The 18,313-nt window shown below is 43.7% G+C and overlaps 2 protein-coding genes across 4 annotated transcripts in view; one reads left to right on the plus strand and one right to left on the minus strand.

The window, feature by feature from the left end:
* cacna2d4a (calcium channel, voltage-dependent, alpha 2/delta subunit 4a) overlaps window positions 1–18,313 on the minus strand; it is a 44,313-nt gene that overhangs the window by 13,595 nt on the left and 12,405 nt on the right.
* Window positions 1,884–17,783, plus strand: lrtm2a (leucine-rich repeats and transmembrane domains 2a). 3 transcript variants are annotated; one of them, XM_061667737.1, is made up of 7 exons: window positions 1,884–2,360; window positions 7,339–7,483; window positions 13,482–13,702; window positions 14,109–14,234; window positions 14,488–14,576; window positions 14,645–14,802; window positions 15,690–17,783. In XM_061667737.1, the coding sequence occupies exons 2-7, from the start codon at window positions 7,429–7,431 to the stop codon at window positions 16,190–16,192; spliced, it is 1,152 nt and encodes a 383-aa protein (XP_061523721.1). In that variant the 5' UTR covers window positions 1,884–2,360; window positions 7,339–7,428; the 3' UTR covers window positions 16,193–17,783. The 3 variants fall into 3 exon arrangements, with proteins under 3 accessions (XP_061523721.1, XP_061523723.1, XP_061523722.1); XM_061667739.1 differs by having other exon boundaries at window positions 13,554–13,702; XM_061667738.1 differs by lacking the exon at window positions 1,884–2,360 and adding an exon at window positions 4,296–4,364.

Genomic DNA, 18,313 nt, shown 5'->3' on the forward strand with positions numbered 1-18,313 from the left:
GAACTAGTTCTCTATTCCCACAGGCTTAATGAGCATCACAAGTGTGCCATCACACACAGAGCGACAAGTGATATGAAACTATTGACTTTTCCCCACTTCAAGGCGACGCGCCATTACTTCAGAGCCTTTAAAGATTTTCACGCCGCTCGTTCTGAGAAGGTCGCGTGTTACGCTGGCGCTTGTATATTGCTCGCCTTGGAGCTGCCAGCCAGTGATGAACTGCTCAAGGTCGCGCAGGCTGCGGTGGCACGCGGGGATGTTTGCGGGCCAAATCATCCAAAGGGAGACAAAACAAACAAGTAGTGCTGTTCAAGACATGGGTTCTTTACCTTCAGTGTAATTTAAGCACCGCCCAAAGTGCCAAATGATTCTCCTGCTCATTATAGGCAATAAATGTCCCTAGTGTGAACCAGGAAGGAAGCAGCCAAGTGATTATATGCTGTGTGAGATCTATTCCCCTTTCTAGCCATCAATTGCTACCATGAAGCAGGCAATGCCACATAGCTATCAGAGAATAAGGCATAACTGCACAATTTAATAAGGTCCATGACAAAAACATCTGCCTCAATAAAAGATAATCGATATGGCGCTCAGTCGAGCATATTTCCTCAAATCGTGGCCTCCGTCGCAATTAACGACCAGGAGTGGCGTCCACGCAAATAAATAAATGCTGCACCTCAAATAACAACAACAAAATCTGAGAGAATTTTAGTGGTTGCAATGAGGGGCGTCGCTAGGTTTTGACGTGAGGGTTGAATTAGCTCCCCCAAAATGCTGATAAAACATTTTTGTACCCCAAAATGTAATCGGCAACGGGGAGGTAGCATTTTGGGGAAAACTTTAGGGGTCTGAAGTTTGGTGTTATGGGGGGGTTAAGACAATAAGACTTCACCTTTAACACATAGTACCAAATAATTTGGGGGTGGGGGGTTCAGCCGAGTGACGCCACTGGTTGTGATTATGTTTCCTCTGACACCAGAGTAGGAATAATCTAAACATGCTATACATGTTGAAAGTGTGCACATGTTGCACTTCATGTGTAGCCAAATAACCAAACTATTAGGGACTCCTCTCGGATTGATGCAGTGCAAACTACAATAATTAATAACAATAGTAAGCGATACTTGTTAGACAGCATCAATAAAACTGAGTGTTACTGTATTGGATACAGCATTTGCACTGGATCTCACTGCGCTTGTGTGCCTACCTACTATGTATTTGGACACTAAAATGAGCATATTGTTGTTACGCAAAGAGGGAAATACCAAAACAAAAGGTGGCTCAGATGTGCATGGTACAACAAAGCATGGGCACGTGCATGCACACACACACACACACACACACACACACACACACACACACACACGCACGCGCACACGCACATGCGCATGCACGCGCGCGCGCACACACACACACACACACACACACACGAGAAGCCAGAATTACGACAGCTGCCACAGGCAATAGAAGGACAATAATGAGAGATATGGGAAATGGAGGAAGGAGAAAAGCCCATGTGGCTGAAAGGGAGATTCTCATCTTCACTGGAATCAGCTGATGAGATCCCCCGCCCCCTTCTCCTTGTGCCCCCCTCCCCTCTTACTTGATCTTTATCCCCACTTTCTCCACATCCAAGCATTCCGACTCCCTCATCCTCTCACCGTGGGAGAGCTGGGGGGCAGACAGAGGCGGCATTTACACTTGCTATATTTGACAACACACACACACACACACACATGCACACTCCTGACACACGCACGACTGCACAGGCATACGGAGAGGAAGCAAAAGAAGGCAGGCGCACGCTGGATAAACAACCCTCAAGTGTAGCACAGATGCACACGCACACCCTGGGATGTGTGCTGAGTGCAGAAATCACAAACATAGCGGCACACAGGAGGGCGAGCGTGACGACAGCACCTTCTCGTTCTGTCTGTGACACACACACACGCCCGTCGCTCTCTAGCTCACACACACCTCAGATGCTAGCGAGCCAGCAAGGAGGACGCTGCCGGACGTGTCATTCAAACAAGGACTGGATGTGAAGACGAGGATTAACCATCTCCATCCTCTCTTTCCTCCACTATATAAGCTTCCTCCTATTTCCTCACACAATCCCTCGTTTTCCCCCCTCCTCCAAGTGCTTTGAATACAAGCAGGGGATTGTCTCTATACATAAAGAAGGATTATTCTTGTTGTCGTCCTCATCACTTCACCAGGATTTTCAACGTATGGATCTATTTTTCTTATAGCGTCTTGCATTTTGGATTCTTCAAAAAATAAATAGGAATGTTTTTGGAAGGGATGTGTGAAAGGAGAGAGCAGTGAAACTGGAACACGCTGAAATATTTAGTCAAAAGGTGAGTCTTTGCACAGCTATAAATAAGATCTTTAAAGCTCAAAAGACTGCTAAAGACAGATGACTGAGAACACAAATTGTTTAAAAATGAAAATAAAGTTTACAAGGTGTATGATTTTCCCCGGTTTAACTGAATACATTAAGCTGACAGCTCCGTCACACTTGAAACAAGTTTATGGGTTATTACTTGCACAATATACTGTAATGCAATAGCTGTATACACATACTCTAATAATGCTCAGTTTGACTGACATTGTCAATATGTTGGTTATTGTGGCTGTAGTGGCGGCACCGTATCATACTCAAGTACATTTTAGAATATGAGAAGGACAAAAATCGAATCCCGCTGAAGTTAAATGTGATGACTTGTTTTGCATTGATTTTGATAGCCCTCCCTCACAATAGCTTCAGATTAGCACATGCAGCTTGATACAATCCACACGTCATTAACCTTACAGCTACTGGCTAAGTGTCCAAATGTCATGCGAGCAGCTGATGTGTGTACAGTTCAACCAATATAGTCTTTGACGTGACTGACACATGGTAAAAGGTGAGGACAGTGTCCATTTGTCACCATGAGACAAATAAGTGTGTGACTGTGAAATACAAGACTAAAAAAGCTTCGCCCCCAAAGTTGTTCTGTGTCTCGCCATAGCTATGATATGCTGTTATGCAATTCATAGTATTGACCTCGATCCATCAGGGTTGGGTTGAGTTTGACCTTCACTTTTTGTCACCATCAGTTTATGTGTGTGTGCGTGTGTGTCACATGCTCCCAATGCTATGCATGTATGTCTACGTTTGGCCGTTTACATGTGTCTTTGGGCACGTGTGCATATTTTGGTTTGGAGCACTTGTCAACACGCACGTCTTCATGTGTTAAGCTTAGAGTCAGGTATTTCGGCGTCTGTGCATGTATGTGTGTGTATATATGTATGTGTTGTTTCCAGGGTTGAAAAAGGCATTAAAAATTGATTTAGCAACGCTTGGCTGCACGTCTCTGCGTTTGTTGGAGAGCTCCACTGTTGCACAGGGGTAAAAAAAAAAAAAAAAAAGTTTCACCTTGGGCTGGGCGATATGGCCTAAAATTTATATCACAGTATAAACTGAATCCCTTCCCAGTAATGGTATATATCGCGATATAAGCATAAGTGTAAAAATTGTAATGGAAGTATTTTTGAATGGGTTATATATAGTCTCTTAGCAAAGCCAAATTGATAGAAATACAAGTTAAAAAACAAAAAAAAGGTAAAATCTAATTTTGAGAACATTTATTGAACAGATCTCAAAACTCAAAATGAAAACTTGGCACCCTACAGTGCACAGTAGTGCAAATAGTGCAGGGAACATTGCTGATATCATAAATATTTAATATACTATAGATTAATATACCTTTTGACCTTGGGTTCCTCATCCTACGTGACGTATGCATTAACGTATTGATTTATTTCCGGTTTTCGAACTTGTGTGCTTACTGTGTGACTATTTTATTATTTTTTCACTAGACACCCATTACACTTACCCGCTAATTAGCTGTGCAAAGTTGATTACTCTCTACTGGGAACACGGTACAAGATAGACTTCTGTTGCACGTGTACTGTAGCACCTAAGTACTGCGTTTCTTTTTGTGTTTCGTCGTTCTACATTTCACGTCAGCTTAGCGGTTAGCATGGGTTTCCGTCTTTTCCTGTTCTCACTTCTTGCTGGGTGTCTCGAATGATTATCTACTCCACTCCCTTCTTTAGTTAATTAGGCAAATCCGGGAAAAGATGCGCTCATGTGCTAATGTTTAACATACAACCTTTTTTTTTTTTTTCCACAATAAGTGCACGTGAAGGCAGTGCGTGATGCTATAAATCCAAGTGTGGACAGCAAGTGGCATGAGGAGCGTGTGCAGAGAGTAGCGAGGAAAGACGAGCGGACATAAGAGGAGCCCGGGGTCGGGTAAGAGGCGTCATTTGATTCCCTGCCACCCCGCCTTGACGCCGACCGCTTTGACTGGCAGGTATTGACGTGTGGGAGCGACATGGGGTGCGGGTCAAATTGGTAAAAAAAGCTTTCTGAGAATAGCAACCATGTCGCCTGCTTAATGTGATGCCAAAAGGTTTATTATTTTAAAGGGCCCTCTGGTTTTTAATTGGTTGGTTCCTTGTTGAGATCACTTTGCTCTAGAGACCAAAAACTACCTGAACATTCTAATGAGCAATGGTGGGCGGATCGGTCCAAATGTCGATACCAACCTTGGTAATAATTGATATCAGTGTAATGAGATGGATAATTGAGTTTCAGTTTCTCTGCTGTGGTTCGTCAATATTGGCGGTAATCTGTTGAACTGTGAATTTGTTTAACTAGTTGGACTTTATTTATTGCATTTCCTCTAATGCTTTTTCATTTTTAATTATTTCAAATCCAGAAAAGAAGGGTCATGAAGGGAGTTGTATTTGTTACCCAGTGATCATTTTGTGCACTTTGTTTATTTAAGGGAAAATAGTGTAAGGAGCTAATTGTCATTGTTCTATTGTTTCTGGACAAAAAAAAAAATTATTATCATAAAACATTCATTCATTCATCTTCCGTTCCGCTAATCCTCACTCGGGTCGCGGGCGTGCTGGAGCCTACCCCAGCAATCTTCGTGCGAGAGGCGGGGTACACCCTAAACAAACAACCATTCGCACACACATTCACACCGAAGGGCAATTTAGAGTCCTCAATCAACCTACCATGCATGTTCTTGGGTTGTGGGAGGAAACCGGAAAACCCACGCAGGCACGGGGAGAACATGCAAACTCCACACAGGCGGGGCCGGGATTCAAACCCCAGTCCTCAGAACCGTGAGGCAGATGTGGTAGCCAGTCGTCCACCGTGCCGCTCATAAAACATTTTCTATTTAAATTGTGTTCTCGGTTTCAACTCGTAATAATCCAAAGGGGGGGGGGGGGGGGGGGGTGTCACAAAAACACTTAAATGGGATCAGCATATCGGTGCAGTAGTCCAGTCCAGCTTCTTTGACCAGCTGGCAAAGGTGAAGCCCCTTAGTAATCCATGTCTTTATTTTCATCACAGCTTGATTTATTACATCCCTGCTTGATTTACTGTAATTCACTTTACTTTGGAGTCAGCCAGTTCTCCCTCAAACATCTCCAGTTGACTCAAAATGCTGCTCCCCGATGATTGCCTCCCTCCACTAGCAAAGTGTGTACAGTAAAATTCATCTTCAGATTATGATGATGAGACTCCGCACCTATTTTATTATTATTGTTTGTAACTTTTTTTATTGTTGTAATTTTCTTATGTTTAAATTGTTTCAGATAAGTTTGATTTTGATCTGTGCACAGCACTTTGTTCCAGCTGTGGTTGTTTTAAAAGTGCTTTATAAATGAAGTTGAGTTGAGGTGAGTAAAGGGCAGGGAACTTTTCTGCCTCTACCAAGATAATTATACTCCATTTGATTGACAAATGGTGATGCCACCAGCAATCACAAACAAAGAGATACATACACATACCTGTAAAATAAATGACTTATTCAACAAGCACGCAGGCTACAATGTTGTATATTAATGAAAGAATGTTGTGAGGCAAAAAAAATAAAAAATAATTATCGAGCCTGCTCATTTGTCTCTCTCGCTTGTGAATTTTTAAATGGCGCTTTTGTGTGCTTGTGGTTCAAAACGAACAAGTCAGATTTCCCAGAAGAGGAAAAGGAGGAGCCCGGCTAATGTGACTTTTTAATCACATGCAGGCCTGCTTGAATATCCTCATCGCTCGACAATAAGAATAAATCAGAAGTGCGATGTGCTCGAGAGAACAATTTGAAGTTATTTGAGATTGTGATTTAAAGTTTAATTGGTGTGAGCACGAAATATGTTCGGTCAAGCAGTTTTTCACTTGACGTCACACTTTCACGCTTCTTTTTGATTGGATGTTAAGCTAATTTGCATCCCCCATATGTCTGTCATCTACTACTGCATCTGCCTTTCCTGTTAAATCGATGCACATCTGATCATTTGGCTGGGTTAGTTAAAATGCAAATTCCCGTAATCATTCAACACGCATCCTCACGCAGACCTCAGTTCGTGCCACCAAATGAGAGAGAGAAAAAAAGCGGGAGAGAGGTGGTGGGGGGGGGGGGGGGGGGTAATTTATTGCACTACAGCCTAATCTGATGAGTGTCGTTATTTCACACGCGGCTAATTAGCTCCGGATGACACTCTGGCGAAAAGGGGGCGTCTCGTAGCGTCACGGCAACGTTTCCAGAATTGCGCTGAAATTGCAGGCCTTACCCGCTCAGCCATTTGCTGCTCAGGTTGCAGGAGGTTATTTTCTCTTACTTGTGTATAACTCTATACTGGTTTTATAAATGTCATTTATGTGCTTCTGTTACCATATCCAACCCCTGTTTTGGTTCATGTTCTTCTTCTGTTTATCCATTTGCGATACCACTTATCTACTTCTGGGTCATGGGGAGCTGGGATCCTATCCCAGCCGACTTTGTGCGAAAGACGCAATCGCTGAGTTAGAACAGAACCCCAATGATACTTTAGTTCCATATCAATAAAACTTCATCAGATGAAGCCAATATTTATTGTGAGATGTATCTTTTAAATTAGACCACTTTACAAGGAGTACAAATGACCCCTGGGCCGGCTTCTTTGATCTTCAAAGTACTGTACAGCTATCGAATATTATTAGAATCGATTATTCTACCGATTATACCATCAACTCATCGGATAAAATTTTATTTTACATTATTAAACAATACGGCCAAATGTCCATGTAATGTGCAGGTATTATTATTTTCCACTTGGGGTCACCACCTCACGTTCTACACTGTAGTATCTGTGACTTTGAGTGTGTTTGTCAGCGAATGAAAGTCGAGTTGTGAGCTCAGGTTAACAGATGACTGTTAACTGGCTAACTGTTAGCCAGTTGATATTACAGCTGTGATGAACATGAATGTGTTTCTTTCTTTGTTTCTTCAGGTGTTTGCGCTTTCTGCATTCACAGCCCTTGTGGAGACTGCAGGCATGGCCGCTTGAGGCCTCCCGCCGCCACCGAGGAAGTCGCGCGTCATGCCCCCCCACAGCCACTCCCCAGGGGGCATCGGGCTGCCCCCGTCCGGACCCGGTGAGTGGAAGGAACTCAACACTCCATTGCCGCTCTCATTGATCCCATCTATTAAACTCCCAACGATACATGTGGAACAGTCTATTTTGACAGCTGTTAATGTTAGTAAGACCAGCATACTTGCGCACGCATACACACACACACACACACAAAGGATAAGGGCATTGAATATGCAGTGGCCGTGAGCACAAGCCTTTTATGAAATGCCACATTACTCCACAGTGTGGGTGAGTCTTGAGATGCAGCAGGGAGAAAATTGACAAAAGGCTGTTTCTCCTTTTAGTACAAATGTTTGAGCATCTAACATGACAAAACGCACATTAATAGCACAAAAGGGACGTTAATGTCCATACCATGTGTTCTTTTAATTTTACTGAGCCTTTTCACATAAGAATTTAGTCGTAATGTACTGTAATTAGTAGAAACCTCCCCTTCCCCACATCACTGCAATGACCCTGTTATGATATATTAGTATGATTTTACAAAAAATAATTGTTTCATATCCTTCCCTCTATTTCAGCACAGAACCTGTTCTCGTGAGAATTCAACAGACCTTTGCACTGAATGTGACGCAGTCTGCTTAGTCGTTAACATACTTTTTGGCTTCAATTTTTATATCTAAATAATTGATATGCCTTATTCTTTGCCTCCTGGCGTTGTGTTTGTGGATAAAAAAAAACTTTCTTGTCATAGCTTTGTATTGTATTAAAACCAGTGTGACAACCATTCAGCAGTATGAGGGCCTCTATCATGCAGTTTAAGTCGCTGGCAAGACAATAACACTGAGATTATTGCCTTGCCAAATCTCACTCTTCCTCAATTTAATATGCTTCATTGGCACGTGTGGATTTGATCTCGCCTTCTTTGACTCTCTGCAAAAATCCCTGCAAATGAGCTCTGCCTGGGATTTGCGTGAACAATCCGGAGCACAGGCGGAGTCTCTGAATGAGGCACGTTGTGAGAGAGGAAGGCTACAAGCATCTCATCTTATCAAAGGGCTTGAGTGTGCCAATATGTTCAACTACTCCAGTGCTGAGTGCTCCCGTCATTAGGGATGGTGTTTGTTTTTAATTGCATTTCCTCAACACAAATGAAAGAATTTGGCAGATGGCGATAATAACGATGATGCTTTTTGTACAATTCAAAACTTTAGTTGAAGAATGACGCCAGGAGGCTAAAAAAGGAATGTTAAAGTTCTCGTGTAGGGAAAGAGAACTGCACTTAAGAATCGGATTTAAATCATACTAAGTTCACCTCCAAACGGGAACAGTTTACATGGGAAGCCGTCAAGAAATGTTTGACGATGGTCAACTCAGCTGGTAGAGAAGCAAAGAGAGATTGCTAGCATGTGAAGCTAGCTGAGGAAGTCCAAAAGCTAGCCATCATCCAGCCAACAAGCTAGCTAACATGTTGAGCTCACTGAGTAAGCTTCCAAATGAGCCACCACTCAGCAGTGGCTTTTGACTGAGAAAAAAAACGTCATAAAGTGAATTTGGTGCAATTATTGTTGAAAAGGGGCAATTTTCTGATGCAGCATACCTATTGAAGTGGTCATTAAGTGCTGAACAATACAGTTCATCTAAAACAAAAGAGTCAAGAGGCATGTAACAGAAATTGGTACCTATTTGGAAGTCAGGAAGAGGAGGAATAATTGATAAAAAGCAGGATTTTCACTGGATTTCAGAGCAATGCTAATCCATTCCCCTCTCATCCCAGTGTCAGCATGTGCAGCCTAAACCCCTACACCTTGTTCAGGCTTATCCATGTTTTTAGTGTATTTGTGTGCGTGTGCGGCCAGGACACGTGTGTGTGTGTGTGTGTGTGTGTGTGTGTGTGTGCCTGTGTGTGTGTGTGTGTGTGTGTGTATGAGTAAGCGATTATTCCGGAGGTCTGGCAAGAGATGATGCGGGTTAAACGGCGGGGCTTTTGACACGAGCCACAAACTTGTCTCATGGCGCCTTTCTCGCTTGTCTTTAAGCATCAGTCGACAGTACCTCGGTTGCTACGGCAACACACCTTGTCAGAGTTTGAAATAATGTGGCAGAGCAGCCGGAGCCTTAATAGTATTTTATATGCATGTGTGTGCTGCTTTGTGTTTTATACCTTTCAAGCTAAGCCCCTGGCGTGGAAAGCAAGTAGAAGAACTATAGTACACACACACACACACACACACAAAAGCACACACACACAAAGGCACACGCACAAACAGGCTGGCTGGCTGTTGTCTATATGCTGAATAAATTATGTTTCAGTTTGCAGAGGAGATTAAACATGTATCAGCCATTGACAAATTACACAGGCACAGTAGGTTGAGAATAAAGAGGTGTGCTATGAAAACATTTTCCCCGATGTCAACATATTTCCTCAGTCAGTGCAACTCTCGCATATGAAAAACCATCATTGATGAAAGTGGGCTCCACTCGTCATTCCATTTTGTTTAAATTGAATGTACATACTCTGACATAATGCGATCAGGCAGAAGCTTGGCGGTAAATTGTGGCATGTAAGAGCACCGAAGAGGAGCATGTGACCAGCAGTCTGACCTTTCGCCACAGCTAACTTGTCACCTCAAATCGTGAAGTACAACCTGTTGATGTAATCATTCCAAATGCAGATCTCCATGAAAGCTGAAACAACCTTAAATTGGATCAGCACCAAATTTGACACTTTCATCAACACTCCACTTGAAGTTTATGCAATTTGTCTCGCATTATTCACTGACAAATTAAGGTAAATTCTTAAAAAAAAACAAAAAATCAAAAACGTTTGAGCGATGCAAATTGGCACCAAAAAGTTGGGGGGCGATAAATCAGTGATATCGTAGGAATTTCTGGTAACAAACTAACAAATCCAAAACAAAATTGCCAGAAAGCTGATTAACTGACTTAACAAATGTGGTTAGTTTGTACATTATCACAGCCAATGCATTTGTTTACTATTGGATTTAATCACAAAAAAAAATACTCATTCTAATAAGTCAAACAATTGGTTTAAGCACCACTGATGGACACGTGATAAGTTGCTGGGAGGTGAAGTAGTTTCAGGAGTCCAATCAAAACCGCATTCGTCAAGTCGTGGGGTATTTATGACGACAGACAGCCTGCTAGTAAATTAAAGAGTTAAGATAAGAGTGGGGACAGCTGGTGGAGCTTGTAATCAGATATTGGCCAATGTATGTCGCTCACCATTGGAAAACAGCTCGGCCTCCGGGTAACGTGCGACCGGGTGACATCATCGACGGGTCCGGTGTCACCCAGGGGCCCCGGTGAGATATTACATGTCAGACAGCTGCATTGTCAAGACAACGCAAACAAACATTCTTGTGTTTGGACCAGAATTTGATTCCAGAAAGTAGTAAATCTAATGGCATCACACCATTACAGGCACTCCCATTAATGAATCAATCAAACAATGGTTGGACTACACGCAGCGTAGTGTGCCATGGGATTTGGGCTATTTTTTTTCCCATATTCAAGTGTTGCTAAGTTTTGTCACGGTCTAGCACGGTATCCGTGATGGACCGCAGGAAGTTGCTGAGTTCCGGAAGCTCAAAGACGCACAACATTTCGGCCCGCAGGTTGCCACGGAAGCCAATACATTGCCTCCCCTTCCAAGTTGTGTTACGATCTATACGTACTGTCAGATTTAGTTGCACGCACCCCATTTTACTACAGCTGACTAATTTTCCTATCCGTACCGTGACTGCCGGCATCCACGGCAATCACAGCCTGTCACGTTTGCCCACCCTGTCCCCCCTTGTTGTTTCACAACCATCGTGTTTTGCTCACAGTGGCCTAAAACAAGGCTGCCATGGTTGCCAGGAACAGTGTAAATGTACACTAAGGAAAAGCCCTTTCAAAGCACAGCAGAGGATTTGCTGCGGCTAAAATAAGCCAAAACAACCACCACCACCTCCTCCTTTCCTTCCTCCATGAAAGCGGCTCAAACCTCTCATAAATGTTGAAAGTTAGGGAGGCAGAGTGGGAGGGAGCAACACGAGGAGAAGAAGCGAGGGAGGGAGGAATGGATGGTTGGATAGATGGATGGTGGAGAAAAATACCCTCGCAAAAATATGATTTGTTCACAATTTCATGTTACATTGTGAGGAAATGTTCCATCCCAAACAGAAACATCCCGAGCTCGGTTCCTCCGCCTCTTCGTTGCATAACGGTGCTCCTATACCTCTGAGCTCAGCTGTCAGCTTAAATCTCCTGCAACGGTTCTAACCTGCGACGGCAAATTCAAAGCCACTGCACGGCGGAAATCCTTCTAAGATTCTCACAGAAGGATTTCAGCAAAACCTCTTTTCTCGCCTGTCACCCATTTGTGAAGCCAAGTGAGTCCCTTTTTGGAGGACTTTAGTCACATTCTGCATGGTTACAGTTCACAGTCAGGTTGTGTCTGGTGGCCGAAAAACTCGTCTGAGGAAGAGATGTTATCTTCAGACTCTTATCTATCATGTATGACGTTATTCAGTGCATTCAGTGTGCATTGAAAGGGAATGCCAAGAGAGAGGGAGAGAGAGAGAGAGAGAGAGAGAGAGACAGACAGACAGACAGACAGCGAGAGAGACAAAAAATTAGAAAAGAAGAAAAAAGCCAATCACATTTGACATATTGATGATTTTCTAAAGCATTCCACTGGGAAAAATGAATTAACCAATCAGGGTATGGTAATTTTTGACCATGTTTCTTCTCAATTTATGGGAACAGTTTGGAGAAGAGTGTTTTCCATCCTGAGTGCACAAAGCAAGATCCACTAATGTATGTTTGCTGTGGAAGAACTCGACCTTAAACCCATCAAACACCTTCAGGATGAACTTGAACAGAGATAGTAAGCCAGTCCTTCTCCAACGAAGCTGCAAACCTCCTCCATATTTTATATATAATGTAAGAACAAATGGCTGGCGCCCTGACAAAGTAATGCTAATTATATGCATATGATGCAACTGATGAATTCTGCCGTCGGCCAGTTAAAAAGTGCAATGTCTGTGTCTGGAGTCATTTTCTTGATATCACACTTTATCAGCACTCGACAGTCACACACCAGCATATGCACCCAATACACACACGCACGCATGCACACACACGCACACAGAACAAACATTGGTTGATAAGAAACTGGATGGAAGCAAAAGCAGGCCATGGTAACCGAGCCATTAAGGGAGCACAGACCAAAATGACGGAGAATGAGGAGGATAAAGGGAATCACATGGGAGAGAAGGAATGTCGGGCTGGAATGGAATTGAATGAATAAATGGGCGAAAGAAAGGAATAGGGCCAAGCTGCCAGATGCAGATGAAGTGAATTGAGGGAAGATGTAAATGCAGGCCCATGAAATATGAGAAAGAATGACACAGACAGACTAATGCAGTGAACTCCTGCTATTCCCGAAGGATAGGAGCCCTGCCATGAACAGCAAAACTCCACAAATAATTGTCGCTCCACCCAAAAAGAATTTCTAATCGTGTATAGATGCTACAAGATGCCAGCAAAGCGCTGAAAACAGACAGGATCATAAAGCACCAACACCATACATCCAGAATGTACACAATCATGAACCAATGCTACATAAAGGATTGAATTCAGTAGTTAAATTATTCAACACAAACAAACCACCTTAACACGAGCAACAAAACTTGATTTCTTAAACGTAAACTAAAAACAAAAAGCATTGTCAATGACTTAAACCTAACAAAACCAAGACTCCACCATCTGGTGAAAAAGTAATACTTAATGCTAAGACAAGATTTTCAGTCAATAATGGAGGATAGGTGCTGAATCGCAACTATCCACTGGAAATAAAAGTAATAATGAGCGGGAATGAGAAATCAGTGCAATGAAATAGAAGGGATCTCCCTCATGAGCAGAATGCACACATGAAGGCACAAATCATCAGAAAACACAAGCTAGGACAAATAAAAGCTTTTTTTTTAAAAGAGATATGTGAATCCAAGCAGAGAAGATGATCTGAATAGAAAATTCTCTCTCTCCTACAGTCTTCCTCTGCTTGCTGGTGGCGCTGCTCCAGCCAGCCTCACCTTGCCCTCCCCCCTGTCTCTGCTCCTCAGACGGCCTGCTGGTGGACTGCGGGGGCCGCGGCCTCTCCTCCCCGCCTCCCCTGCACCTTCTGCCTGCCGGGAGTCGCTCGCTCCTGCTGGCCAACAACAAGCTGGCCGCGCTGGGAGCCTCGGCGTTCGCTAACCTCTCCTCTCTGGAGGTCGGTACAGTCCACCCTGTTGTTGCTGTTTACTTTACTGATAATCATAATTATGGTTGGGTAAATGTAGCACAAATTGCTGCAAACTTGTACTCTCGGGCCACAAAGTCAAGTGAAGCTGCAAGGCCACACTCCATTAGCATATGATTTGCACAGTCAAGTTGGTGTTGAAGCTGCAACAGAAAAGTGACTTGTTTTTTATCTTGTAAATGCTTAGAGTCAAGCAATGAAAAATGTTTCTAAGAGCATCAACATTTTCCAACGGAGTCAATGCAATGTAATAAAATGTAACAATCGTTCCAGACGAGTAAGCTGTTACTTGCCGCCATCCAAGCACTTATTGATTCTGAAATAGTTTTGGAAGGAAATTGCATCTGATGTCGTTGTGTCACATTGTGTGTTACAGGAGCTGGACCTCTCTAACAACTACCTTGACAATTTACCGGCTGGATTATTCCGAGACATGAGCAATCTGACCAAACTGAGCCTGCACAACAACTCTCTGACAGGAATGGACAGAGATCTCTTCCAGGTAAGCAATTTACACCTGACAAAAAATGTTTTAGATTGACTGGCTACTGTCAGGTTGCTAATTTTTTAATAGCCCATTTGCTCATGCACTCTTATTTTATTAACTGAACCAATCTATAGATTACTCTGACTTTATTTGGGACAGATAAATCTGTCATCAATCAACTGTTGGCTTTTGGCATCACCAAAATCGACAATCATTCATCCAAGACTGGACTGCCAAAGTAAATCTGCTGGTCCTGCTGTTTTTATAGGGTTTGGGGGGTCTCCAGAGTCTGGATCTTTCACTCAATGGCCTGGCATCTGTTCCTTTGGGGATCTTGGATGAAGTAGAGGGTCTCAGGTAAACAAAGATCTGCACAAAAATCGTTGTCAGTTCCTATTTATTGAGTCTGAAATGTCCCCATATAGGTGGCTGTCCCTGGCTGGTAACAGGCTTCGCGGATTGGAGAGGGCAGCGTTTGAGCCCCTCGCCCACCTCCAACACCTGGAACTGGGACACAACCCCTGGGAATGTGATTGCAACCTGCGGGACTTTAAACACTGGATGGAGTGGCTACTGTACCGAGGTGAGCATCTGATATATGTCACAGCCGCTCCAAGCAGGATGTTTGTGATTGGCATTGTTGAGACGAAAGGAAATCATCTCTGTGTGAATGCACATTTCATTCGCGCCTCCTGTTGACTGTGTGTCGTCCATGTCGGTGCATCGCATAAGCACAGCTGCTCCGTGCTCTCTCCTCGTGTGTGAAAATTAGTATCCACCTCAGTGCCTCGGGCCTTGGCTGCCCCGCTAATGAAGCAACATGTCCTCGCCGCTCCATTATCCTCACTGCTATGGTCCGCTCTGCTCTGCTTTGGCTCGGCCCGGTCATCTCGCAGCATTCGACAAATAAGCTTCTCCAGATTGAGTGAGAATGTTTGGCAGTAGCTGCTGAAAAGGGCAGATGATATGCAGTCCGAAGACAAAGCGGCACGGATAACTCTGCAATCTGTTTTCAACAATTTCAAGGCACCCTGCTGGGATGTTTGCAGACAGAAATTCATCTCTGGGAATGTTTGGTCACAGAGCTGAATACCACCTCCTCGTATTGTTTTCAAGTCGATGGCCTCTTGACTTAGTTTGAATCATGTTTGTCCATACCCTGTAAGGGTTAGCTCGCGGTGGGAATTAGTCACTCATAATTTTTGCAGAAGAGCCGTGCTGCTAAAGTGAAGCATGCCATCTTGTGAATTATAGAAGGCCTCAGTTGAGTCTATTTCCAAGTTAGTGTTGAGGGCGCAGGCAACTGTGTGTGTGTTTTGTGATGTATGACTCATTCCGGTGTCGGTATTCCACCCCCCTTCGTCCTCACTTGCTGTCTTTTCCTCTTACTCTCAATTAATGGGCTTTACAGGCACGAGGTGTTTCCTAAATGACCCCCCTCTTGTCGTCCTGTCCATCGCTCTTCTTCAGGCGGAAAGGTGGATGCAGTAGAGTGCACACTACCGAAAGATCTGCGGGGGCGAGACATCCGCGGCGTTCCTGTGGAAATGTTCAACTACTGCCTGCAGCTCGAGGATGAGAACAGGGGAGGAGGAGGAGGAGGCGAAGGATCCCTAGGAGGGCTTCCCTGCAGCAAGGGTGGTCTTAACCCCAGTGGTGCACCGCCAATTTCTGGTGGTGATGACTCCTCTTCAAACACAGGAGGAAGGGGAGGTGGAGAGGCCCCCGCAGATTGCGTGCGTGCCCGCTACCGGCCCGTGAGCGTGCGCCGCGCCATCGGCACGGTGGTGATCGCTGGCGTGGTATGCGGTATTGTCTGCATCATGATGGTGGCCGCCGCCGCGTACGGCTGCATCTACGCCTCGCTCATGGCCAAATACCAGCGAGAGTTGAAGAAGAGGCAGCCGCTCATGGGAGACGGCGACGCGGACGTGGACGACAGGGATGAGAAACAGATCTCTTCGGTGGCGTAGAGGAGCCTCAGACTAGGGGGTTTGGCACAAGGGCTCAAAGAGGAGAACGGGCTTGAACGAGAAAGCAATGATCACCACCTAAGACTCTCCAAACGCCACCAATCCGTCTCCTTTTATTTCTTTCAAAGCCTTTCTCCCTGCGTTTATTTTTCATCCCTTCATCTCGCCTACTAACCACCTACTGATGCTGTTGGCTGCTGAACTTAACACCAGAGAGAACAAGAAGGTTTCATCTCATATGCAACATATCGACTCATCGGAAAGTGGATGGTGGAATTTTCAGGGACTCTCCGGTGTGCTCTTGATTGGACCAATGTTCACATACGAGACAACACATACAAATGGGCTCTGTATGCCCTTGTTTTGAACCTCTTCCAAAAACCTTACGCTTGCTCAGAAAGAGACTTTAATGGAGGGGTATTCTATTTAGCCAACACTCTTACTGCATTGTCTCAGAAAAAAAACCAGATTTCAGGTTCTCTCTGGTCCGTCTCAGGACATACACAAAAGGTGTCCATATTCGCTCATGAGAGGGTCTTGCTCATCAGCTCAAAAAGCACACATTTGAGGTATTGGTCTTTTATCCTGGGGGGAAAAGCTTCAAATATTCTTGATATTTCTCAGACCACGTGTCTCCCGACAAGCTTCATCGAAGAACTTTAAAACTTTCCAGCACTTTATCGCCCTAATCGGTTAGCCGCCATGGTTTCCCTTTCCTTCCCTTCTTTATAAAATGATCTTTCCCAGAGGGATTAGAGCTAACAAGGGATTAAATTAAAAGATGCTGCTATTTTCCCCAGCTAGCTCCCATCCCTTCATCTTTCCATCCAGTTGCTATGAATGGAAAGTCCTCCTGAAAGACTTCCACCTCGTTTCTTTCCTCACATCCGTCGGTAATATGCGATGGAAGTTGCGTCAGCGTGACTCGAAAATGACACTGCCAAAGAGAATTTGATTTGGATTTCGGCTGAGTAGAAAAAAAGAGAACTTTTACTGCATATTGCTCTTTTTGGAAATGATTCCCTCTTGATGTAAATTGGATTTAAAGAAACCAATAATAACAGTATGTTATGATGCAGATACATATTATTATATTAGCCTAGCCAGTATGCTGTCTCGGTGCATACGGCGACCCTTCCAAAAATATTATCAATTCACAATGTTTGTATTTTCTTCTGTCTATAACGCTTGTTTGTCTTGTTTGGCATATCACTGTAATGTTTGCTCATCAGTCGTGTTCATTTAATTGTACTGAGTCAAGTTTCTACAATAAACAGAGTTTGGCCTACATGTAAAATAGTGTAAAAATCATATTGGACATCTTATCAAAACAACATTAAAGTAAGGCTAAACTCTGTCTGGGAAAGTCGAAACTGGCCTGCAGGTCTCGTGCTGTTGGTAGCTAAGTATCTTAGCTGGCTGAATCCTGTTCTTATAACCTGTGTGTGTACATAATAATAAAATATATAGTTTGCTACTTACAACATAATGACTGAGGGCCTCAAAAAAATACATTGGCCAGCATTCGGTGGTGTGTTGTGTGTTATGACAATGATTGTGTTTTAGGCAATGACGATAAAGAAGCATTTCCTGGTACATATGCATTGACTGAAATAAAAACATAACACACTCTATTTACAAGGCTTGACTGTGTCTATATCCGGTCTGTTTAAGCACACAAACAAGATTTACAGCTGAGGGTCAAATAGTCAAATCAAATAAGATGGAGTAAACACACACACGCACGCACGCACACACACATACACACACACACACACACACACAGGGTCAAAGCAGAGAATGAATCAGTGGCGATGGCAGCTCTTCTGTGTGCGTACTAATCCTTATCTTGTTCTTTACGCCTCAATACCTTCCAACACTTTTTTCGTTTCTCATCAACGCTGTCCTTCTCATCTCCTCTTACGCTTATCTGGTGTCCATTTATCTTCCTGACACATCTTTTCTCATCACTTGGAGTGTTTTTCACCTTGCTTTTTCTCCCGCCTCTGTCCACATTTTTTGTCCACTGCCCTCTTTGTCCTTCCTGCCTACTATTTCCAATGACGAAACTTCATTCTCCTCTTTTCCTTGTCCTGCCTTCTTTATTTTCCAGGTGGTGTA

Source organism: Phycodurus eques, chromosome 22 (genome assembly GCF_024500275.1).
Source record: "Phycodurus eques isolate BA_2022a chromosome 22, UOR_Pequ_1.1, whole genome shotgun sequence".
Taxonomy (NCBI): domain Eukaryota; kingdom Metazoa; phylum Chordata; class Actinopteri; order Syngnathiformes; family Syngnathidae; genus Phycodurus; species Phycodurus eques.